At 44.8% G+C, this 26,064-nt stretch overlaps 2 protein-coding genes and 1 long non-coding RNA gene across 4 annotated transcripts; 2 read left to right on the forward strand and 1 right to left on the reverse strand.

Moving 5' to 3' along the window:
• The first annotated feature begins 2,300 nt into the window (after positions 1-2,300).
• Positions 2,301-6,075, forward strand: prokr1b (prokineticin receptor 1b). Its single transcript, XM_076038423.1, has 3 exons — positions 2,301-2,413; positions 2,976-3,577; positions 4,847-6,075. Exons 2-3 carry the CDS (start codon positions 3,120-3,122, stop codon positions 5,550-5,552), a joined length of 1,164 nt encoding a protein of 387 aa, XP_075894538.1. The 5' UTR covers positions 2,301-2,413; positions 2,976-3,119; the 3' UTR covers positions 5,553-6,075.
• A 5,342-nt stretch (positions 6,076-11,417) lies between these two features.
• Positions 11,418-16,212, reverse strand: plek (pleckstrin). Its single transcript, XM_076038281.1, has 9 exons — positions 16,064-16,212; positions 15,214-15,369; positions 14,940-15,121; positions 14,018-14,109; positions 13,720-13,904; positions 13,502-13,606; positions 12,902-12,985; positions 12,704-12,773; positions 11,418-12,596 (listed from the first exon to the last, which is right to left on the reverse strand). The coding sequence occupies exons 1-9, from the start codon at positions 16,103-16,105 to the stop codon at positions 12,457-12,459; spliced, it is 1,056 nt and encodes a 351-aa protein (XP_075894396.1). The 5' UTR covers positions 16,106-16,212; the 3' UTR covers positions 11,418-12,456.
• Positions 16,213-16,267: 55 nt separating this feature from the next.
• LOC142896560 (uncharacterized) lies at positions 16,268-19,870 on the forward strand. Of its 2 annotated transcripts, none has more exons than XR_012928373.1 (4): positions 16,268-16,424; positions 16,734-16,799; positions 16,933-17,275; positions 18,722-19,870. It is a non-coding gene; the product is annotated as an uncharacterized LOC142896560 (long non-coding RNA). The 2 variants fall into 2 exon arrangements; XR_012928374.1 differs by having other exon boundaries at positions 16,271-16,424; positions 16,933-17,038.
• The last annotated feature ends 6,194 nt before the right edge of the window (positions 19,871-26,064 follow it).

Here is a 26,064-nt window from a genome sequence, read left to right on the forward strand (position 1 = left end):
CTGACAGAGTCAAACTAAATAAATAAATAAATAAATAAATAAAATAAGAAAGCTGAATCTAGTACCCTGTTCCTTAACACAACTTATAAGCACCAGACAAGATTAAGTGAGTGCAGCGTTGGTGTGTTTTATGTTTTATGTGTTATTTAAGGGGTGTTTATACAAATACAAATTCAGAAAGGATGTTTTGCCCTTGACGGGAAAAAAAAAAGTTTTATAATACTGCTCACCCTCTTCAGCCGCACTGTATATATTCGCATCGATTATGTATCATTGCAGCTTATTTCCTCATTACACTGTCAACAGTAAAACACTTTATTGGGCCAACATACAGGGATCATAGATCAAACAGCGTTTCTTTCCCCCGTGCTCAGATCTCCCAGCGCTCTTTATCCATCTATATTCATTAGGCATGAGTGGCAGTAAATTCAAGTGTGGGGAGATTAGAAAGATGCTCCCAGTCAGACATGAAAGCCTAGTGCTGATCCCGTTGCTCTGACCTCCTGAAAAACACACAAGTCCAGGCGAGCCCCATATTTAAGTGTAATAAAAACTACTTGGAAAATGCCAGGCCAGGTTCCCATGTAGTGTGAGCTGTGAGCTCCACATCCTATGTGATGTTTCAACGACTCAACTCCGACCATTGCCAGTGGACCTCAGTCAACCTGAGATAAAAAACCAGCCATCCAAGAAACCATCTCGCTGCCATTGACAAATGATTGCGTGAGACCGTACAGCATGATGTGCTGCTGGGCATCCGGAGTCCTCTGTTGTTGTTCAGGAAGGTTGACCACGGATGCGGTGTGGTAATAGCTTCGCACAGCTGGCCACTTGGCAAGTTCAAAAGAAATCCAATTAGAACAACAACTGGATAAGTTGACAACTAATCCACACTGATTAATAATGATTTATTTGATGATTTATTTAATGATGATAACAAAGTCGAGTTTGTGTTTTTGTCGTCTCCCTCATTTATGTTAAATTTGTCGGAAAACACGTTTTCAAATGGTCTTCATCCCTCCCACAAAATTTCCTGTTTTTCCTGATTTTGTTCCTTTTTTAATTTCCTCATCCTTTGCTAATAAATTAGTCCTATGTGCTACAACGGGGTGCCAAGCTTTTAGTGTTGAGAAACTCGATTGTGTTAACTGAATCATTTTCATGTGAGTCTCTCACCAAAGAGAATCTAGTTATGGAGTAATTTCAGTCAGTCACCCAGCGTTTACAGAAATCCATATGCACATATCCCGGCACAAGTGATTCGTTCATTTGGGTTACTGGGAGCAACTGACTGATTTGTTCACTCACAGGTCAATCTAAAGCAGCAGGGAGGGAAACCCAGAGAGCCAATACAGTGACTTAACTGATAGATTTCTACAAATGCACTGGGAATAGCAGTTACACAACAGTGACGTGTTGTACCATTGAAAGCAGAGACTTAAAACACTAGAATGGTGGTAAGGAATCAAACAAGACAAACACACGGTTAAATAGGCAGACACAGGTGCAACATGTTAAGAAGTGGGGGAGGGAAATTGGACTCAGACCAGCATAACGTGGACCAAATAAACAAACAATGATGAGACATGATATGAGCTCAGGGTGTGGTTGTGTCACCATGCGCTCCCTGTTGGTCCGTTGACGTCCGTTTTTTTTTTTTTGTTTTTTTTAATGCTCTGTGCACCGAACTCCTGCTCGTCTAAAGTGTGTCCCCACCGAGTCCAGTCTGGTGAGTGCTGCTTAATTGCTTTCGAAAGGGAGCCTTCATTGTGAGCATTCTGCTTGTAATGAGCAAAAACCAACAGACTCAAAGTTGCTATTATCGCTGTGTCTCTTGGCCTCGTCGCCATCAATCACGGCCAGCTTTTAAACAAATGTGATTTGTTACTATGGTAATAAATGGCAGCCAGATGATGACGGCATATACTGCATTTTAGGCTGGAATTGGAAGTGGCTGCATTATAATGGAGCACAACGGCTGTGGGGTGCACGCTAAGTAGTGAACAAGTGTTACCCCATAAATTCATATCAAATAAAGATCAAACTTCTGACGAATTTCTGTTGCATTTGCGCGACATTATTTAATCTCAATCTTGTGTGTTGATGCTTGATGATTGCCTGGCGCAGGCGCACTTGCCTCGCTTCGTCTGCGAGGTTTCCTTCGCCGCGCGTTAAAGCCGAATTCCTCAATCGGGGCTGGAGGCGAACGCGCGCAACTTTTCCCGTCCCCCCGTCCACCTCCGCGTCAAGACGCGCGCCGGGAAGCGGATCGCCGCGGAGACGCAGTCGCCGCTCGGAGGGGGCAGATGGAGCGACTCCGGCTGACACCAACACCTGACACCGCGGGCAGAAGGCGTTTTTAGGGGGAAAATTGGCGCAGCAAAGTCGGAGGAGCGTTTATCTGCCTCGCCAGGTAAGTGCTTGATGAACTGCTTCATAACTGCGCCGTGTTTTGCTGTGTTGACTGAAAGATGAGCCAAAGAGTAGTCAGTCTGGCTGTTCAGGGCAAATTCAGTTCATTTTTATTATTATTATTATTATTATTATTATTATTATTATTATTATTATTATTGTTATCATTATTATTATTGCAGTGTTGTAGTGTTGTTATTGTTTTGTTTATTGTATTATTATTCACCACCTTACCATGACTTCTATTTATGGAGAATGAAATGTCGGTGTGCAAATTCTGATGTTGTTATCTTCTTCCAGTACACAGTCAGTTTTCTATTGCTGGTTTATTGCATTTGCATCACAGCACAAAACTCGTGTCTTATTAAAATGCATTGCTTTTCCATCATTTGACTGAGCCTCAGGGCGCTGGTGTGTTTCAAAGAGTAAGAGATCATATAAGATCAAACAGAACATGGCACATGTGCTACCAGCATGATGCCTGAAGCTCAGTTATGCAGAATGTGACTCAGACCCGGCTGATCCTGCGTGCGCAATAGTGAGACGGGATCTTTTTGTTCCAGGTGAGAGGAAAACAAAATATGCACCGCTGCAAAAGAAGACTCAGTTTTCCATCGTCGCACAAACACCACAGTACCTGAACCCACAGTGAAGGAATCGCTCGAGGGGAACCTCGCTTTAAATTTGGCCCCAGACGGTGCTTGGATATGGGTGACGCCAACGCCAGCGCCACCGATGGAGAGCTGCAGGAGGGTCTGGCGGCAGGGAGGATGGAGCAGGCGGCCGACAGCTATGACGTGGATTACGGCATCCACCCCGACGACTTCCCCGACACCACGCAGGGCCAGGCCTTCTTCGTGGCCACCATCGTCATTGGCGTGGTGCTCGCTTGCATCATGCTGGTGTGCGGCCTGGGGAACTTCATCTTCATCGCCACGCTGATGCGCTACAAGAAGCTGAGGAACCTCACCAACCTGCTCATCGCCAACCTGGCCGTGTCTGACTTCATCGTGGCGGTGGTGTGCTGCCCGTTCCTGGTGGACTACTACGTGGTGAAGCAGCTGTCCTGGACTCACGGCTGGGTGCTGTGCGCCTCCGTCAACTACCTCCGGACCGTGTCGCTCTACGTGTCCACAAACGCACTGCTTGCCATTGCAGTTGATAGGTAAGTGTTTTGCTTTGTCTTTTTTTGTCCCCTTCCTTATATATCTGTCGGGCAGCGAGCGCCTTTGTGCGTCGGAATCAATTAAGCTTCCAAGACTTCTCTGATTGATCTCTCAATAGACCTTTTCTTCGACTTTTGTCGATATCGCGTTGTTGTAATTCACAGCACAGCCTTTTTCAAAACATTTCCAAAGTTTCTGATACAGAAAAAGCACTCTGAACTTTGCAATAAAATATATGTGTGGTTGGCTGGAGAAGATCTTTGGTATTGGATTGTTGAATATCTGGCAGTGTTCCGGCTTGGTGGTGCTCTCTGGCTTATAAATTGGATTCAAACACATATCAAAAGTAGGATACCTACTGTATGTCTGATGAAAAGAAAGATATGAATGCAATGATTCAAACAATTCTGTCAATTTAGCTTCTTTTTTTTTGCGTGTGGGGACATAATGGCATCCTTTAGTGGTATTGGCTCCACCTCAGTGTTTCTACTTCACTGCTTCATATGCTGCAAATGCCAACCGGAGTTCAGCAGGTGACACATCCGCACTCGGACGAGCCGGTCCCTCATGCCCCTCTCGCCGCACGAAGCAATTAAAGAGCCATGTCCTCCTCAAAATTGGTGCGCCACAATCAATCTCAGGGTCAGAGACGCCGGGTCAACGAAAAGAGAGGGAAAACAAGACACAATGACTCAAAACTATTAACGAGGGGAGCAGGAAGTAGGTTGGGATACAAGTCAGCAGGCTCTTCCTCATATCCCGCCACCTGTTATTGACTGCGTCGAGGCCACTCAAAGCCAGCGCAGAGCATTGCTTTCTCACTTCAAGGGCCCCGTCTGTGGTTTCACGATGAGGAAGAAATTGCAGGCCTCGATCATCTCCTCACTTATCGAGCGTTTCCGTTCCATTTGCCCTGTGACTGCAGATTCAAAAATGTACTTACGCTTTTGTCCGCCGTCTCAACTGAGCGTGGCATCTTTCTTTACCGTCTAGAAGTGTGTGTGTGTGTGTGAGTGTGTGTGTGTGTGTGTGTGTGTGTGTGTGTGTGTGTGTGTGTGTGTGTCAACTTGTAGGGAGAACCTATTAAAAAGTGACCAGCCAGTATGAAAAATTCAGTCCGCTGAATAATGGAATGGCGTGAATTGAACTTTAATCTGCAGCCAGTGACTGAGAGAGTTGATCTTATTGAGTTCACGCAGCGCCGTGTATCGTATTAAGTATTCACTTCCTGCCTTCCTCAACGTGGCGCCGTGTCTCTGTCCCTGCAGGTACATGGCTATTGTCCATCCTCTGAGGCCTCGCATGAAATACCAAACAGCCTACTGCCTGATCACGGGGGTCTGGATCGTCCCCGCTCTCATCTCGATCCCCTCGGCCTACTTCGCCTCCGTCACCAAGTACCCGCACATCGGCGCCACAGTGGCCACCCACAAGTTCTTCTGCGCCCAGATCTGGCCGGTGGACCAGCAGGCCTACTACCAGTCCTACTTCCTTTTCGTCTTCGCCTTGGAGTTTGTGGCGCCCGTCATCGTCATGGCCATGTGCTACGCCCGGATCTCCCGCGAGCTCTGGTTCAAGAACGTGCCCGGGTTTCAGACGGAGCAGATTCGCAAGAGGCTGCGTTGCCGCCGCAAGACGGTCATGGTCCTCATCGGGATCCTCACCGCCTACATCCTGTGCTGGGCGCCTTACTACGGCTTCACCATCCTGCGCGACTTCCACCCCACGCTCATATCGCGGCAGAGGAACTCGCTGGTGGTCTTCTACATCATCGAGTGCGTCGCCATGAGCAACAGCATGATCAACACGCTGTGCTTCGTGAGTGTCAAGAACAACACGGTCAAGTACCTGAAGAAGATGGTGCTGCTCCGCTGGCGGTCGACGTACGCTTTCACCAAGACCGTGGACGAGCTGGACGTCAGGACCCTGTCTGTGCCCGTCTCGGAGGAGATAGAGTGCGTTCACCTGCACTGAAGTGATCTGTGTCGCGTCCAGAAATCACATATCTGACTAGATTCATTTAATCAATTAATTGGTTAATTCTATATCAAGGGCTTTTTTCTGAAAGAGAGATTAGGAGATTCATGAACAACAAGGAAGGTTTAGTCGCTGGCAGCAACAGTGATTATTGAGATGATGTAGTTCACGGCTGCTGTGCTTCTACAAGACGTATTAAGAAGTTGTAATTTTTGTGGATAATGTGTTTGTACGTTGTGTTGTTGTGAAATGCATGTGCTTCATGTGCATTCACGGGAAACATTGGTGTGTAATATATACTGTGCAATATATGACCTGGTACAGTGAGGTTAATTTCATCCTTTTGGCACATAGACTTCTGCCAGTAGAACCGTAATGTAAGATTTACAGTCCAGCGCTTAGACTGTGCCAGACGACTTTCTTTTCTCCGAAACCAATCATTAAATCACAGCTTTTTTGTATGTTGTTGGTGCATTCCATGTGTTTTTATGTTAATAAATATTGTAGTACTGTAAGGATGGCTCCGCTCGTATTTGCTTTTCCTTTTTCAGTGTATTGCTTTTCATGCGGCAGCATACTGTGTTCAGGGTAAGAGCATTTAACCATCACTTTCTTTGCATTTGGAACTTTTAAGTTTATTGCGGACGACACTTTTCTGATGAATTCTTTGGACTAGCGCAACGGTTGGATTCCATTTTCTCTTTTACTACTATTGAGCTTTGCTGCGGATTTGTTTTAGGTGTATCCAGGAAGCACATACTTGTACTGCATGCGTGTAAAACAAAGTGTTTTTGGACTCTCACTTGCTGTGAAGGTTTTTGGTTATCAAGAGGGTTAAATTGTGGCCGCCTGTCATCGGTCTGTGGTGGCAGATTGACGCTGTTTTCTCTGGGTCCTCCTGAGACTCTCGTAAGACACTAGTTTTACATTTCCAGCACAGTCTGCATGATGTTTGGTTTGATGAAGGTGACTGTGAAACAAGAAGTGGCCTAACTTCCATCTGTACTCCATGTCAGGACACGGCAGTATGTCGGCCTTTGAAGGACGATATTCATTCCATTGAGCGGAGGAGTTAAATCCAGATCAGTATTATGCCTGACTGCACCCAATGTCGGTGTTTACTGGGAAAGAGGCAGTGAGCACACTGGACAGACTGTCAGTCGTACCGGAAATGATGGCACAGATTTTTTTATTTTTTTATTTTTTTATCACCACAACTAAACACAAGGTCATTCAAAGTTTACTGGGGGGGATTTTTGCCATCAAACAAATGAGACAATGAAGGTCCCAAGTTACCCTCTAAATCCAGTTTGTAGCTTTGGAGCTTCTTAGACCATTTTCAACTCACAGAATAACAGAGTAATCAATACTTGTCAAGAAACTTTGCAGCCTAAATTTCATTAAATGTTAAAACTCAATACATTATATTTCCCAGTGGAAAGCCACTTGGACTGGTGTGAAGAATGGAGTGTGAGTGGATGTAGATGATTCCTTGCCGCAGTTTGCACCTTTCCCAGTTCTTCCCGTAGCGCCGCAGAGGATAAAAACCTCAGCTGGGAGGAAAAATTGTTTTCCAAAAGAAGTCAAACTGGAATGTTTCCATAACACCTTGTTTTCCTGGTAAAAAAATAACCTCACCATTACAGCTGCGGTGACATACCAGGCCCTCATTTCGTTCGCCAAGTGGGTCATAAACATGAAATACAAGCAGTTTGTGTGTTGCCGTCTAACCCCCACACCTCCTGTTTCACTCCCTCCAACCGTGTGAACGTTAGAGGCGTCAATGTCCCAGATACCCTTTGCAGTAAGGCGCTCTGCAACGAGTTCTACTGCGGTTGGCCGTTTCATCTTGGCAGATAAAAGTTTGTCAATGCGTCGTTTTTTTCTCTCATAACGGTGCAAAACCGGCAACCTCCAGCAACCCAATCCCCATCCACCACCACGCCACCGCCGCCGTGGTGGAGACATCGTCGTGTACCATTATCATTCCATTAAGGATGGCACAGTGACCTGCTTACCGAGGTTCGAGATTAATGAACAGCAGTGGGTTAAAAGGTCCATTCATATTCTAATTCGTGCATGCACATTAACTCTCACCGATCATTCATCACCGCGGGAGAGGTGGTGCTGAGACACCGTCAGCAGAGCAAACAGCCAGCCTTTCTCCCTCTCCTTCGCACACGATGAGTCGGCCTTATTTCTTTAATCGTCCGCTTAGTCATGTTTTTCACGGTTTGGTCATTAGTCCTTTATTGGGGTTAGTTTAGCTGTGTGGCCGCCGCCCAGCATGCTGATGCATTGCAGCATTGTTCTCTGAGCTTTGATCCCTGGAAATGTTGCTTTCAGATTCATCAGGGATCTCGCTTTATTGCCGTCATTAATCTCTGCTCGGCCCCCTCCAGGCTGAAGAGTCGGTTTGAGTGGGAACGTCTCCTCCCACCGCCTCACTTTCTGGGAAAAACACAATCTTGTCAAGACAAAACATGGTTTGTCACGCGGTCTGCCCTCTTCAAAGGGCAGCGGCCGCGGCAGCGAGCAAGTGGACGACGGGCCGAGGCAACTTGAGCGGATGGACAGCAGAAGAGAAGCTCGATGCAGCTGCGAATGTGGTTGTCAGACACATGTTGGGAGGAAACAGCTGCGTTTCATCTTCAGTGGAAACCGCTGGCAGGCTGCCCCACACTACCTGTTTCCTCTGTTCTCCCCACGTCAGATCCTCCTGCACCTGAGCACACGACTCATCTGAGGAACCAGCTGCAGGACGTTCCAGGGAGGGTCGCTAGTACAATTAAAAACACTGCTTTGTTGTCATTTGCACACACATCAACAACAACAGAGGGTTAATTGGGTTCGGTCAAATGGGTATCAAGTGAAGAATATTCTAATTCTGAGAAATCCGCCTGTCTGTGAGCTCACCCACTTGACTTCACCCAACTTGACCCAGACCTTGCGCGGTTGCAGCCCACTGACTCCTTGCAGAGAATGGCGCTTGAGCACGTCTGCTCTGACTCTGACGCTTGCCCTCCCTCAACACGCTCGGCTTCACTTCATGCTAATCCATTCCTTCCACAGAGAGCAGGCCGTATGTCGTGGGGAGAGCTTCCCTTAAATGGTTGGCCACCTTGACAGTTCAAGAGACGGATCCAGCCGGGCGACGCCATCCAGAATTCTGCTTTTGATTTGCAGCGTCACAGGTCCTTCTTCCTGCTAAAAGCCAAGTTGTGCACTGCAGGAGAGCTTCACCACAACATTATTCCCACCCAAAAAAGATGTAAATGCAATATCCAATATCCAATAATCGTTCATTTGCAGATACAAGCACCAAAATTGGCACACGTACTCTTAGGGATTGCAACTTTTTTTTTTTTTTAAGATGGCAGCCATTTAGCAGAATGTTTGGATTCTGGGATTGATATATGGCACAAGGAAGCCAATGATTAAGTTCATGTGTCCAAATTTGGAGTCTACATAGTGAAAAATGTATGATTTGACACCAAAATCATTCAAATAGGACAAGTCTATAGGATTTTATTGCAAAATGCAATATTACTGTATATTCAATGTCGGCCATCTTGAAAAATGGCCGTCACCTTGATGCTTGTGAACGATTCTCCCGTAACTCTCCTGTAACCAAATATTCACAAACAACAGGAACATTATAATAATGGGCATATATAAAATCTGTAAGACACCTTTCACAAGGCAATCCCCACGGAATGCAGTTATCATGTGAAGGAACGGTAGAGGATCCACTTTTTCACACCGTTGTTTTTTAATAGTGCTAACCAATGCGTCCATTCATTTTCGTTTCACAAGGCCAAAAATAATACTTTTGCAAAATCAACCAATGGAGAACGACAGAACCTAATGATGACAAACACATCCGCAGGAGAAAAAAAAAGCTCGCCATCAGTGGATCTTACTGTCCCGACCTACTGGCCCTCCGTTCCATTAAGTAACAGAGGCAGGAAGGGTGCCGAGGTCACAGTGGGAGCAGGCGGCCAGTGAACTAATGACTATTAAATGTCACTGTAATGGCTCTTAAGCCCGCTGTGTTTTATTTGTGCTCCTCCCGACTCGCACATGCCCTACAGCTCCGTAGGCAAGTGGCATCCTGTGACAGCAAATCAGTGGCCGTTCATGAATAATGACTGTGATTCCAGGCGGGCACTGAGTGGGCGACAACCGGATCAATAATGTTCCTTTAACAGCTTAAATGAAAATGTGCCACAGGCTCGCTGGCTTGTACAGCGCTGAGACCGTGCGTGTGGACAGAAGCGCAGCGCATTTTTTAAAAGCATTTTTCTCCGGTACGGTGCGGTGGGTCTTTTTTCAAAGACAAACCTCATTTTAGGCTCCATTAAACTATGCGGCTGTTGGATCAGTGGCAGAACAAAAGAAATCTACTGGATCTGATCGTTGAGTGGCGACATGATCAAACACAGTTGCCGTATGTGTAATCAGTAGTGTTGTCACTTCTTTTGATTTATACGGTTATGACTCACTGCAGTCTGTGCAGCAGGAGCACAAATTCATATTCTATTGTTTTGTTTTGACTGTTTTCTTTTGATAATTTTTCCAGTTCAGTGCTACCTTAAAAGTTTACTGTGGTTAAAAATAAAACACAACAGCAAGAAATGACAGCATTTTAGATTGCACAGTTGTTGATTGACTCATAAATTGAAGCAAAAAGCAGCATACATTAGGTCAACCGTCATTTATTTAGTTATTTATTTCATTAATATTTATTTTTAGTTGAAAAAAATCTCGACTTGTCCAGGGTGTCACCCTGCCTTCGCCCTATGACAGCTGGGAGAGGCTCCAGCAGACCCCCGTGACCCTGAGCTCAGGTAGAATGCATGGATGGATGCATTGATGTATGGATGAAAAAAAAATCTCTGCAGTAGCAGAAGACAAACGGCTTCGGCCAGGCTGCGAGTTGTTCCGGTGCTGATTGTGTTGCGAGGAGTTCAGCGCGGTGAGAACCACTTCAGAAACTCCCGTCGGCTCCCACATCTGCTCCTGCGTTGTGCGCGTTTGCGTGTGAAAGTTGAGCGATTGTCCAAATCAAACAGGTGCGCTGGAGACAGCGCGCACATCCAGCAGCTGCAGCCTGTCGGCCAACCGAGGCCAGAATCCGTCCAGCTTCTGATGAGAACAAGGCAGCTAATTCATTTATGTCAACATATGCAAACGTCCCCATCCTACCGCCTCCTCCTGCTCCCAACGCCTTGACGGTAAACAACAAGTATTAGCGCAACACCACGTCAGCCGTCAATCAAACAAATTGTTTTTTTTTCCCTCACATGTATTTTCTCTCTTGTTGATAGTCTTCTTTTTGATAGCAGCAGCTAAAGGTCAAAGGTCAAGTCTGCTGTCTTTGCACCTGTTAATGAACGGGAATGGTTTTGTCACACTATTCATGAAGTTCATTTGAAATGTTATGCGTTTGCGTACAGTGCAGCGTTTTGATCAGAGTTCTTAGGTGAAAGTACAGCACCCCCCTGTGGTAAAATTGTGAAGCGCAACCATGCAAAGAAGCAACATACCTACCATTGTTTAGTTTGTTGTTGTTTTAAACGGAAATGTATCTGAATTTGAAATGAATGAATTAAAAAAATAATATTAATTATCTTGTTTCAAACTAATTTAATTTTAAAATCATCTTGTATTTATTCTAAAGAGCAGTGTATACAATGAACATGTCGTCATGAGCTGTGTTGGTGGGTATGACACAGACACATAACACATACACAAAGAATGGCATTGTCTGTGATCTTTTCGACTGCTGGGAATCTATTCAGACGGAACGGCAGCGCACTAAAAATTGCCAAGGAAGAAAGAGGAAGGAAGGTCGAGCGGTTGAGAAAGTGGAGGGCTGGGTTTACTTATAAAGACAAAGTCAGTAAACTAGTGATAAAATAGATAATTTCAACATCTGGCAACATTTTAAATTCTAGGTCTTTAATTGTTAAAAAAAAATATATATATGACATGATATTGAATATATAATTCCAATTGTGACATTTTTTGTTTTTTAGAGTGGAACACAAAGCTTCTCTTTTTCGTTTTTTTATTGAAATAAAAACAACGACAAACCTCCGAGGCACCGACAACATAGAGGTTGAAACAGCTGAACAGAAGAGCGTCCTCAAACTGTCATTACACTCTTGAGATCTTGACTGGAACTCTTGTCTTAATGGAATTTGAACAGTCACACCCGCTGAAGCTCGTCATTTCTGCTGCTGATAAATTCTCCCACGGATGACTGAGCCAGCCAGCAGAAATGACTCTGCCTAATTTCGCACCAAGGAAGTGCGTGTGTGCATGTGCGTGTGCGTGTGCGTGTGCGTGTGCGTGTGCGTGTGCGTGTGCGTGTGCGTGCTCAAACCATCTCTTTCTTCTGAAGGCCCACCAGCAGGATGGGAAACTGAGTGACCACAGATAAAACAGAAACGCAGGCCTCAGTCGGCTTCTAACCTCGGAGGTGCAGCAACAGCATCGTGGTTCTTAAGACAACATAGACATTGTCTGGTGAGCGTGAACTATTAATGTGACAATTATAGGAGTCTTTTAAATACCGTCGTAGTCGGTAGGGCCACAGAAATGTGCCTCACAACCACACGTATACACACGAGGAAGTAAAAGCGGGGCATTTACAAAAAAGTTGTCTGGCTCTATAAATAGTACGACTGAATGCTTTGAGGGGATTTTTTGGGAGTTTAAATAGGGCCATAACCAGAATAAATCCTCACACTCAGCTGTAATAGTGCCTTGATTTAGAACATTTTTCATGATGATTATGTTTTTAAAGACGCACACATACAATATAACAATAAATCCTCATTGGCGTGTCCAATAATAAAAAGAAAAGAAAAAAATACACTGCAGCCGCCTGCTTTCACTTCCCAATTCTAGACACTGTTTGGATGGCATTGATCCACTCCTTCCTCTCGTCGCTCGTCGCCGCCTGGAAGAAGTAGTGGGTCTCTTCGGAGGTGATGATCTCAAAGAGGTTGCCGTCGACGTCGTATTTCTTGGCTGAACGGGGGGAGAGCAGCAGGGGTCGGGGTGAGGAAGCTTTGCTACCAGGGAGTATTTTGCTGTATTTCCAGAGGGTGCGTGTGTTTCCTGCGAGTGCAACTCACCATCAGGCACGTACTCCACAGCTGTGACCACAGAGCCTCGCAGGTGAATGGAGCCCAGAGGGTCGTCGCTCTGGTAGCCAGGTGGGGGTGGGCGGGATGGGGGGGTGTCAGTCAGTAGGAGAGAAGGAAGGAAAAAAAAAAGTTGCGACTGAAAAACGTGGCCCGCCTTGTCGTTGGCGATTACCCGCTAGTATTTACCTTTGTGGGGTCGTAATAATGCAAAAAGGCGGGGTCGTCCCTCAGCGTGAACTTCCGCACCTTCCAGTTTTTCCTCCTGTGACCCTGCGAAAAGGAACTCATTTTGACCACTTCCGCTTGAAAGCATTTTCAACGGGTGATTAAGTAGTGATAAAATTATAGGAAGCAACTGCACTCAACCGCGACAAAGACGTTGCAGAGCTAACTGCTGCCAAAAGAAACTGGCATGGATGCTACGGTCGCAGAAGTTTTGTCAAGGCAGTTTTACATTAAAAAATAGATCAAAAGGACAAATCACTGTATGGGGGGATTTTCTGTGAGAATTTGTTTGTATTTTTTATTTTATAAAATTTGTACAAACACCTAAAAGCATTGCAGCTAGCCATAAACAGGCAGTGACGCTTAGAGCTAACACCACCATCACAGAAACATGTCAGAGAAATCCTTTGCTCAGTTGTCCTCAGAAACACTAACACTAATGTGCCTGGTTACTGACATATTATGCTAATGTGCAAACTCCTAATTCTCTTCAACACTCAAATTTTTGATATTTCTTGGGGTATTTTTCTGTAACAAAGAGAATAAAAACATTTTGCCCACCTGTTTGAGTAAACATCCCTGCTTAATGACGTTTCCTCTGAACTCTTCCTTGATCAGCACATCTTCATCACTGGAATAGCCTTCGCAGAAGAACCCACTGTCCACCTGCCTCAAAGCAGAGCACACAGACACACAGACACACGCCGCCAGACCCGATTAGCGCAGTGTGCTTTAGAAATTTGCCGTGAGTCAAAGATCGAGTCGTTGTGTGCCATTACAAAGTAATAGAGGGCGTTGGTGTCATCGAGGAAGGCCGACTGCTCGCCGCGCTCCACCGCCTCCTTCGACAGTTCGCTGGCCGGTTGCAGAAAACCCTCGTTCATGAGCCCCAACGCCAACATGAGCGCCTCCGAGCTATTTCTCGCCTTTCCCTTTGCAGTCAGCCACGCCACCACCGTTGAACCTTCGAGAAAAAGAGGAAGAAAAGAAACATGACTAAAGCGAGAATGAGATACGTGTGACAGGGAGAGAGATCTGAAAAATGGAAGCCTGTTATGCACTTTGGGCGGAACCTGCCTGTGAAACAGTGGTTGAAGACCCGGCTGTCCTGCTCCAGTTTCAGCTCCCGCACTCCTTCGTTCGGGTCCCTCATCTCTGAGTACAGCTCGCTGGGACAAAAAAACGGAGGTAGTTAGGACGGTAGCTTGTCAGCCTTAAAATTACACTATTAAACACATTTTTTAACGATTCATTGATCTGCAACAGAGAGGAGAGCACCCTCATTGTTGACACAGTGCCTCTAGCTGGCCTGGCAAAGGACAAAGTTCGGTTGCCTGCAGTGTGCGAAATATCTATCTATAAAATCTAAATTTTCTTCACATGCACCATGCACATTTTTCATAAAAATGAATATTAGCTATGGTGAATTTAATGACATTTTAGTGACCATTAGTGACATATAATCTGTTTTTTGCATTAGCTTTTTGAAAAAATATGAGACCTTCTTAAATTTTGCTTTCAAGCTTTCAGGCAGGGGGTCTCATGGGTTAATCAGACCCCATGAACCCCCTGTATTTCACACATGGGTTGCCTGTCCAACACAGACTCATACTACTAACTCACACCTAGTCATAGCGGCTCTGCTCGCCCTACACTTCACACACCAGCACTGACACCTCTCGCTGTAAGTAGATATCTCTTTTGTTATAGGTGCCGCGGGGGGGGGGGCGTAGTGTCAATGACGAGGGTGTCGACCTGCACGTCACAAGTCTGTTTAAAAATTGTATTGCGGGCACTATTTCAAGGCTTGCTTTAAATTAAACACCTAAACACAGCAGCCGGTTGGTGGTCAGCCTGTTTCATCACCGCTGTAACTGAACCAACAAGAACTCATGCTGAACGAGTCTTGCAACAGTGAATATTTCTAAAGAATACAGGTAGTTTGAAAAGCTGGGTCAAAGTAGAAAACATTCTCCGGACTATTTTTTTCTGGCAGCACCTCAGGTTGACTTTATCCGGGAGGCGGATGGAGCGTCTGGTGGACTTCCGGGCGAACTTCTTCCCACCCTGGATGCATGTGATGGCCCTGCGTATGTCTTTGACCCAGTGCTCCCTCTCCTCCACGTGCGACGGCTGGAAGAAGTGCTCCTGCTTCTTTTCCGTTGTGATCTTGAAAACCAGCTGAGTGGGAGTTTTTCTTTATTCGTCATGCCACATGCACACCTGTTCTGTCCAGGTGTTAGGTGAGAGGGGGGTGCAAAACTCTTCCTTACCGGCCTCTTGCCAAATTCCTGGCACGGAGTGATGAGCGTCGATCCCTTGAGCGGGATCATTCCTTTCGGGGAGCGGTCCGTCTTCTTCTTGTAGAATTCCAGGGCATCCTCTGACAGCACGACCCACACGGCCTTCCAGCTGTTCAGCACTGTGCCCTGGAGAAGGAGCACAGTTGGTTGTGTTTGATGTGCACAAAGGTTTCTTTGGTGAAATCAGTCCAGTTTGCAGTCAAGATCATGGGCAGCAACACAAGCCAGTTTGAAAGGAACATGTAACTCTGATAGTTTTCTTTTTTTGATGAGCAGGTGAGTGTGAGCGACAAAGAGGAGAAACACCGCAGCTGAGAAGTGAAAGAGGTGTGACCCTGTGGTTTCAAGCTGTGAGAGAGAAACTGAATGTTGCCACACAAAAAGTTCCATCACATGAGAGGAAAGTTGCAAGCCGCTGCTGCCAGTTTGCTGTATGATCTTGGAGATTTTATCGCATCTCACGGCATGTATCGTGTGTGACTTCTGCCTCTCGGCCAGCGGACAATAAACAGGAACTAAGGCTTTAGTTGTAATAGCTGCAAACAGAAGTGTCTCGCTGTGGACATACTGTCATTTCCCTTAAATCGATTTTCAACAGATCAGCCTTTAGTAGTGAAAGATGTTCAGGCCACAGATGTTTGTTTTTTTTTGTTGTTATTTGTAACCATTTGCAAGGTCCAGCTGACCGGTGACGTCACTGGACCTGATGCTGGTGCAAAACGTTAAAGTGCTAATACCTCTAAAAACTTCTATAAATGTAAACATGCTATAGCAAAATCAAAATGTTCGTTTGAGTCCTTCCACGTCTCGGCGTCCTTACCTTTTTCACCAAGTAGCCCTCCCTGATCTCCTGCGGCTCCATCACTCGGCGCTCTGCTGCCGTCAGCCGGCGACACTCCGGCACTTCTTAAGAGGCGCCCTCAGCGCTCGCTCACACCGACCCGCCCGCCCGCCACGCTCCTCCCCTCCCCTCCCCGCGGTGCCTGCCCGCCTGCCTGCCTTTATCTCTGACTTGCGTGCCGCTCCGTCGAAACCACAGCGTACACACACAGGAAGTGGGGCCCCTGGGTGTGCTGATGCGAAGAGTGGTCAAACGGCTTCCTCTTCGGGTGCCTGCTGCTCGGCGGAAAGCATGACGGACTCCACGCTGCTGCGCTGCGAACGCAGCTGGTAGGAGGAGTGTGAGGAACAGATAAATCAGCGGATGACCCTGAAGGAAAATGTTCAGCCATGCTAAGAAGTCAGGCTGAGTCATTTTCCTTGAATTGAAAAAAAAAAAAAAAAATTAGTTCAATGTTTTCTTTTTCCTATTTAAAACTAATCCATGCTGATTGTGAACGCTGTTCTTCACAATTTGCAATGGGTAAACACTATATATCGATAAAGTTTGTTTCTGTCATGATTACATTTGTGGTTTAGTCACTTTAGAAATAGGCAATTAATCCAAATGAACATTATTTTGATTGTATTTATGTTCCTCCACATGGCAGTCGGGTTGAACCAAATCTGATTGTCCTGCGAAACAGGTGGCTCTAAAAGAACAACATCAAGAACAGGTGACCTGATAATTTCTGTTCGCGGTCCATTTCCCCCCCCCCCTTTTCTTTACCAAAGGGTCTGGAGTCGCACCACTGCCTCCACCGCTAATGAGAAATGCTCCTAATAACCATAAACTCTCTTTTCTTGGAGATTATTGCCGTTACTCTTGCCTGTCCAGGAAGTGAGCTGTCAGTCAAGCCCGCCTCGTTGAAAGACTCTCGGGGAGGGAAATGAAGACAGCAGAATTCATCAAAAGGTCAGCGGAGTCAGACAAGCCCATGATGCGACTTTTAAAGGAAATCACAAGGGCGGAAGGGTTGTCACAGCGGAGTCGGCAATCAAAGGGTGTTTTTTTTTTATTACCCTTTTTGACCCCCCCGCCCTTCTTTCTTCCACACCGTGTGATGTGATACTCAGTTTAGAGCCTGACGAAATATTGTGCAAGGAAATTATTTGGGTCCTTTCTATGTTTGGATACTTCACAACAGCTGAAGTAAGTCACGGTTCAGTTGTTCTATTTTTGGGGTGAAAACATTGCCGTGCTTCCTCTTCTTTGCTTTCTCAATTCCCAGCCTAACGGCTACAGTAAAGTGGGAGGGCTTAACAGCAACAAACACAAGTACGCTTTTTCCCCGTATTCCATTTCAGCTATTTTTTTTCCTTTTCTTGGAAGCTACCTGAAACAAACCCCGATTCCGTTTTGTGACATTTCTGCTCGAAGAGATGTGGCTTTCTGTAGTTTTCTGAATTTGACTTACTTCAAAGGAAAAGGGGGAGTTGTGTCACATCTGCAGTTCGCATTCATTTCACAGCGAGACAGGAAGCCGCTACATTTGAGGCGTCAATTCTCCCTCAAATACAGTGACGCCATCTCGTGTGGGTGGAAAAAAAAAATCAAGATAAAGATCCAGCAAAACAGCAAATGCCAGGTATAAAAAGTAATATGATGCTTGACAGGGTGCACGGGGTGCCAGCCAGACTGAATCAATACGAGGTGGCTGTCTGGAAAGTTAAAACGTCGGCTCTCAGACAGCAAAGACAACACAGTTTACACACCTGTTCTGATTTTAAAACTGCAAACACAGAAACAGAAGGACAGACTTCTAAACCAGGTGTCTTACAGCGACACGAAGCATCTGTTGCCAAGATGAAGCCAAATATTCTTTTAGTTTCTTGATGAAAATATTTGTGTGTATCCAATTCGGCATATTGAACATTATAATACATATGCAGTAATCAAAATACTCATTGATGCACAATTTTTTGTGTTTTTTTCTTTTCACTTTTTCTTTTAGGGTTGTTTTTTTTTTTCTTGTCGCAATAGTGATCAGCCAGTTGTTTGTTTGTTTGTTTTTCCACAGTATTGATCTGGCCACTGATGGAAAGCCACTGATTCGGATTTCCTAAAATACTTGGTGCGTGAAGTTTGCTGCTTCTTTTATTTTTGATACAACTCAGCAGCGAGTTCACAGAGAAGCTGTGATTCTGCAGTACTCCTCTAGAGGGCGCAAAAAACCCTCAAGCAGGGTGAGTTGTGGCGTTGAGCCCTGCATTTTTTTTTTTTTTTTTAAAAAAAAGAGGAAAGCAGGAAAATGAAGTTTTGAAATATTTAGTTTTCAGTAATATTATAATTTAGCCAGATAATTGTATGTAACATTATAACACAACGTGACAATTAAAAAGAAAAGATACAGAGTAATTTTCATGAACGTCATTAAAAATATCTTCAATTGGCTTTTGCTGTAAATTAAAATAACTGGTGCACATAATTTGAGAAAAAAAAAATCTGGAAGCAATGGATTGGATTTAAAGATTATTTTTATTTTAAATTCTCCATAACCATTATTTTTTACAAGAACCCCTGTTTCTGTTCTGTGGACATTGCACATTAAAATTGTAAGATGTTTCTTTCTTTCTGAGAAAAGCGCAGAGAATTTAGGTCCCATTGGTTTGACATTGGAGGGATGTGCGTCGAGATTCTGCATGATGCGTGATGAAACTTTCATGAACACGAAAGGAAAGAGTAGATGGAAACAACACAAAAACAACAAGCAACAAACGACTTTACTCTCATTCTATAACGCAGGAATCATCTCCAGCTGTCATAGAAGGTGGAAGCAGAGAAAAAAAACAGTCAAGATGTCTAAGATGCTGTACTTCGGGGAGTCTCACTTCAGCTGTGCGGCAGCAAAATAAAAGCTGTGAGGCAGATACAACTCGGGGGGGTCATGTCAGGTCTTGTGGCAACTCCAGCGTTACACAGGGGGGGTGAAAATAACATCAACACCACGTCTGCTGTTTTCAGCTCAGTGCGTTCTTCGACGGAATTATTGATGGCGCTTGCGAGGTACGGGGGCCTGGTGATGACGATGTCGCCATCTCCCCCCACCCCCCCAGGCAGCCGAGCAAGAGCCAAGGCACCGAGGAGCAGCGGGGGGACTCGCACATGCACTATTTATTGTCGCGTTCAATAGGCGGAGGAAACGGAAGAGGAAGAGGGGAGAAAAAAATCGATTGAAGCGATCTCAAAGCGAATCAAAGCAGAACTCATCCTTCTCTCTCTCTCACTCTGCCAATGATGCGGCGACGGAGGGCGAGGAGAGGCTGCGGGCTCTCTAATGAACGATCATTATGTGCTGCGCTGCGCAGGCCGCGGCTTTGAATTTAGTTTTAAACATAGAAATCCATGTGGGCCTGTGCGCCAGCTGTCATCATGTGTCAGCAGGGTTCAGGCTGGCAGGTTGAGAGACAGGCGTCGACACTTAAATTCACACCTGCGGGCGATTGTAGAGTCGCTGCTTCGCCTAAAACGCACGTGTTTGTGGGGGTGAGGGCAGCGCAGAGGGCGCGACATGGAGTCGCAGGGACGCCAGGAGACCTCGGAAACCGTCTGGCCTCCCTGTTGGACAGGTTTGACGCTAACGAGGTCCCTGCTTGAAGATGATCCCCTCTAGACCAAGATCCCTGCACGTAACCGCAACTCCCATCGCTGCAAGTTTAGTCCAGACTCTCTCCAGCAACTGGCTCGTAACACATATATCATCCCCCACTTTCTCAATGAGCCGGTTAAATGCAGCACTGCAAAAACTTTTATTGGTGAATTAAATGTGACTATGTCTGCAAAGTAATCAGATGAAAGTGGTTATGAAATCCATGAAAAAAAAGAACGCTGTCTATCAGAGGTTCGGCAAGACAGACGAGTGAAATTTCACAGTTGAAATCGGAGCAATCCGTACAAGGCTTGCATGAAACGCATGCGTTGCTTTTAACGTGCATAATGTGATTGTTAAATGACACGCAAAGTGAATGTTTAACCTACAAACAACAACACGCTGGGTTCTGAGCACAACGCTGAGGACCGAAATTGTTGGCTTTGCCACGCCGTTGGTTTGCTGAGCTCACTGCAGCTCAAGCCAAACTGAAATTGATCCAGTCAATCCAAAGACAACCACCAGCCGTGATGACTTTACCCGCGATACAGTCAGCAGGAACACACAAAATAACATCAAGAGCATTATGCTTTGTTCCATATTCTGACTTTTTTTTTTTTTTTTTTAAAAAAAGCAAGAAATAAAACAACCTTGTGATTAAAACATCAGTCGGAATGGGAAATGAGTCGAGTGCACGAGGGCAAATGAGATCAAGCTCGCAGCCCGAGTCGACAACAAAGCGAAACGAGGGGAGCCAGTGGTGAAGAAGGGAGCCCCCACTGCGGTGGGAATAGCAAACCTTGAGGCTGGCTCAAAAATAAGGGCGGAGGGACGGGGGGAGGAGGGGAAGGAGGGAGGGGCCGGTCATCTCCATCTGCCAATTAGACGGAGAGGAAATTAATAGAGCGACGGCAGCTTCTTCGAGGAGCCCGGGGCGCTGCGGCGACGACCAACCCGGCCCCTCGTGTTGGCGGCAGCCTGGAGGACGGAGCCGGTTTATTTATTCTCCTTAATCTCTACGTGCTATTGCCAGCCACTCGGGAGAGATTAAAGCAAAACTGTATGCTAATGCGAGCCTTTTTACACTATATTTGCTTTTATGGAGATAAATCTCCTTATCCGTTGCTTCACACCTGCTCTGCCTGCAGCTACTCCTGCCCATTGTTTTTAGACCGGGTGATTAGAGCGCACACGCGTGTGCATGCACACACCTACACACACACACACACACACACACACACACACACACACACACGTACCTCTCTCCCCGTTTCTTACGATTACACGATGCCTCGTGAAACAGCGACGCGGTGGTAATATTAAGGGCTTGAAGTTGAAAGACTTGAAGCGGCTTCAGGTACCTTGTCTAAACCTTTTATGAGATATTGATTTCAGTAAGCGCCAGGGGTCACCGAGGTGATTTCTTCTCATCACGCGGGCCAAGAAAAAGGGGGGCTGAAGAGGCCCCACACTGTCTCTACATTTTCACAGCCCTGATGTTTCATTTTACCACCACCACCCACTTTTTTTCTTTTCTGTCTTTCCATGAATTCCAACTGATCGGCCACACTTTGCCAACACCTCTGGACGCTGTTGCCCTCGTGTCGCCCTTTAGTGTTGAAAAATTGATGTTGGCTCTCATGCACGCAGCTCCAGGCTGGGCAACTGTCTTGACATCATCGGCACACTGATACACAATTGTCTTTGGTGGACAAAAAATAAGTAATTAATGCTTGTTAATTTGATGCTTGTTCATTGACGGTCTGATGTACAACATTGGAGCTTTCAAGAATGTATTACTTTTTTACTTTAAAGGCTGAATTTGTAACCCTTACAAAGATCTACCAACATAGAAAAAACTAAGTATAAATCTGCTGTGTTGTTGTTGGATATTAATGGTAATTTCTATTCTATATTCTATATACCCCAGCCTGGGTTGTAAATAGCAGAGAAGAAGAAGAAGCACCCCCTCCAGCAGGTGGCAACCAAGGCGTCTGCCTCTATGGCCGATGTCAATCAGGCCTTTGCATGTTGTCCCTGAGTTTGTGTGGGTTCCCTCTAGGGAGCTTGTTATTTGCTTTGTGTTATTCATCTGCAATATATTTTGTTGCCACTGAATTCCACTAACTCTGACACACTGGAACTTCAACACTCACATACTGACATAGAGCCTGAAGGGTCAAGACGAAGTCAAAGTACTCTATTTTAAAGTGTCTTTGATGATGATGTTCTGCTTCTGCTGCTGCTGCTGTTGCTGCTCCTGATCATGGTCTGAATTGGAAGTGGGATCACGTGGCTGTGAGAGAGCACTGGCATGGAAACGATGTGTTTTGATGGGATGGGCTGGCTCACTCCTGCCAGGGGACGCAGGGAGTGAGTGGATGCCAAACACAGTCTGAGGCTGGATATAAATCAAATGTCTCTGGAGACATTAAAGGCGCACACAGAGAGAGAGATACACACGGCGTTGTTGTTTCTTTTATTTTCTTGACTCTACGACCACTTCCACTTGGTTAATGACACCAGAAGTTGAAACACAGCCCTGGGTGGGCATTTGCAAGAACAGAATAATGATAAAATTATGATAAAAGGAAAAATAAATGCAAATGAAACATGAAGTGTTAGTGGGAGCTTTGACAAAAATAGAGGAAGTCTTTAAATGTCAAGGTTTCTTTTTTCGAAGGGCCGTCCATTATTCACTTTCTCGCTTCCTCAGTAGTGTGTATCATTATACAGACACTGGATGGGCGTAGTCATGTACAGGCACTAATGATCTTTGTTCTGCTTTTTTAATTTTTGTTTGTTTTATTCCTGCTGAAATCACAATAAAAAGGATGCTGACTAAAGTGCACTGTGAGCAATGTGCACAACCTGCAGCTATTCGTTGGTCACTGGTTGATAAAGATTATCTCTGCTTAACCTGACTGTTCTGTCGTTGTCTCCGTCACCTTTCAACCCCTCACTATTCCTTGTTTAATCAGTGTAAAATTTTTTTTAAAAAAATGCTCAAATTAATCTCGTTACCCACCTGCCATCTTTTTTTGATCCTCTTTAAATGAAAATCCCTTGGAATATGCTCAGCGTGCAGCTCAAAAGGTTAAATAGTTCATTATCTGATTAACGTTTATGGAAAAGCCCGCAATTATGAAATGAGAAAGGTGGGGGTGTTGGGGGGGGGGAATGTTTTCAGGCAGCCAGCACAATAATGATGTTTATCGCACTAAACTGGGTCGTTTATTTAACGGCAATCAAATTGTTCGGTGCGTGCCATGTCTGCGCCAAACAGGATCTTCCCCGTGAAAAATTGGCAGCACATAAATCCGCTCTCGCATATACTGTGAAAGGAGGGAATGGATGATGTCTTTGAAGGGAAATATGGGGTGAAAATATTTTGTGTGATCTTTTTTTTTTTCTGTACACAATGTCGGCTGCAGGAAGTCAAAACACACAAATGGATCCGCTGACAGTTTTTTTCTTCTTTTTTTTTTCCTTGCACATCCATGTGGTGACGCCGACGCGATGAATGAGCGTGCGCGAGAAATTTTATGTGCTGTCGTCGATTTTAACTGACATCTGATCTGCGGCGACGTTAATGGACTTCAATAAAGGAGCTGTGGCATTGTGAAATCAGAGCGGCTGATGTGAAACGTGTTGAAAAGAATGGTGATACTGTAAAAACCTGGTGTATTTCCATCAGGAGAGGAGCATCTGGGAACACGTCACAAAAGATGAAATATTTTGCATGCGGTGGAAGGGGCGGGGGAGGCAGAAAAGACAGAATATATTTCAAACAGGTAGGAGAAAAGTAATATCCTTTATGCAAATCAGGGCACTGTTGGCTCAGATGGAAGCATGTTCCTGCAGGGCCATTATGAATCATTCAAGCTGTCAAGAAATGTTAGCGCACAGTTATGGAGCACCAGATCTGACATCTTTATCTGCATAACAAGAACAGACAGTGATTAGTGATAGACGGGAAGCCGAACATTTCTTTGATATAATCCGCATGTTTTATTCATCGAGAGCTTGCTGTGAGATTTAGTAGTCTGGCCAAATGCTGCGTGCCCAACTGTTTTGCACTAATACCTGCAGAAATGTCTTTTTTTTTTGTTTTGTTTTCTTGTCGGACTCTGAATAAATGATCTTACATCCTTTCAGCCCTTCGTCTTAATGGATTTGCCAGACAATCGAATGAAACCTAGATTAGATTGAAAGAAAAATAAAATCCCAGCGGTCATTAGGAGAGCTCATGATTTCACCAGGTGGATTGACTTGATTATGATTCAACTAAGAGTTTAGGATTGAACGATTTCAACTTACCTGGAAAGAAAAATCGATGAAGGACATCGCAAGGACCATTTTTATGTTGGCTGAGAAGCAGAGTGATCGTTCTCAAGCTCCCACAAGGTGAAAAATTCCATTCAACTTCAATGTTTGTTAGCAGATCACTGTTTTGTAGTGGAAAGTTGCCTTTTTTTTTACAGCTAAGATTCAGCTTTCTCTTTCAATGTATTTGTCCTTGAAATGTTCGGTTCTTCAGGCATGTGCAGAAGAAGACTAGAGCGGACTGCAGCACTCTCCACACTCCTCAGGATTGGAACCGACGCACAAGCTCCAGGATCACCACTCTACGGGTGCAGAAAGGGCAACCAAATGTTCTCACAGTTCGGGCTTTTCCACAGACACTGTCGTCTTGGTCAGCTGGACATTGGAACTCAAGAGAGGATTTGAACCGACTCTGACATCTGATGGTCTGTTGGCTGATATCACAAGACCACAGCCACCCCCACATTCAAGCCTTGGGCTTAGTCTAAGCAGTGTTTCAGCAAAACTAAGCTATATTTGGCCTCTGGTCAAACTGAAATCTCAACCATCTGGGCTCCTCATCAGCCCTCTAACCCTCTAAGTACACAATGTCTAATCTGTTTTTTGTTTTTGTTTTTTTGCTATTCCATTTGCACGGACTCTTAAGATTCAGACTTGTAACCCCCCCCCCCCCCCCCCCCCCCTCCTCCAAGGTCTCTAGCATCAGTCTGTGTTTGCTATTTGGCGTTTTCCTTTGGCTTTAGGTCAAGTGGTGTCTAGACTGGGTCAAATATTCAAACACACAACCCTCCGCACAGATGCACAGTCTATAAACTTTGTAAACTAGCTGCCCTTGGGTCAGCCGACTTCCTCTTGCCCTTATTGCCATTTGCAGAGAAGATTCAAGTCCACCTGGAGAGGGGGAAAAACAAACTCTTCTATGTTGTTTGAGGTTGTGCCTTGAAGGAAAATTATAAAATCAGTCCAATGGGAAGATTTAACCTTAAAATGGCATTTCAAGGACCTGTTTAATTCTGTTTAAAGATAATGACAGGGAGAGGACGGCTGCCACTCGATGGATGTTTGATGCTTTACACAGGCTCTCCAGTACGTGTGAGGATTTGGCAATTACATCTGATACACTTGACACTGAGATTTTGTTTTCACTGTGTTCTGTGAAATTTGCAGAAATTAGAGAGAGAAGTAGATAAGGGCTGGCGTTCCCACCTGTGTATTTAATGCATGTGGTAGAACGCAGGAGACAAAGCACACATTTCTGTCTTTATTCAACATGCACCCATCTTCCTACGCAGACTTGTCAAATGTTCTGTGTGAAATTGTACAAAGGATTTAATGAAGCCTGTCTTTTTTTTAATGCCTGTCAAATAAAAGACAAACAACTATAATCTTTAAATTGCCGTTGAAATTAAAACAAGACAAAGGCTTCATCAGAGGGCGAGATTGAAATTGATTTTTTATTTGGGATTTGGGATGTGGGAGGTGTCTTTGTTGAAAAAAAAAATACTTTCAACACAGATTACAGGTAATGACAATCAATCCTGCAAATCAAATTTAAAATCCACCACTGTGGTACAAATTAACACAGATGTATGAGGATTGACAGGGTCGGAATGAAAAGAAAAATTGTTTGACCATGATTGTTGGAGTCTGGTTCTCTTCTAAAACATTTAGGAGGTATCAGAGCCCAATATGACATCACAAAAAAAGTGAATTTCCAGAATATTACAGCACAAATTTTCAATAAAATCAAAGGAAGTTTACCTCATTATCTTGACCAATGTTCACTTGATGAACTGTCAAATACAATTAGTCTTTAAATGCATTGTTTTATTATTCTTGTGAACTTTCTGATACATGTTTCTGCTTTTCAGTTAAACAGAAAAAACTATTCAAATTACATTTATTATGAATAATGCTGCTTCCATGGTGACTGTAAACCCGACTTGTGAAAAAGCGAATGTGAAATCATCCTGGAAAACAAAAAAACTTATTGTAGAAACGAGTCTAACATTTTACGTTGCATTCA

This window comes from Nelusetta ayraudi, unplaced genomic scaffold (assembly GCF_046127955.1).
Source record: "Nelusetta ayraudi isolate G7.1 ecotype Tasmania unplaced genomic scaffold, CSIRO-AGI_Nayr_v1 ptg000056l, whole genome shotgun sequence".
NCBI classification, from domain to species: Eukaryota; Metazoa; Chordata; class Actinopteri; order Tetraodontiformes; family Monacanthidae; genus Nelusetta; species Nelusetta ayraudi.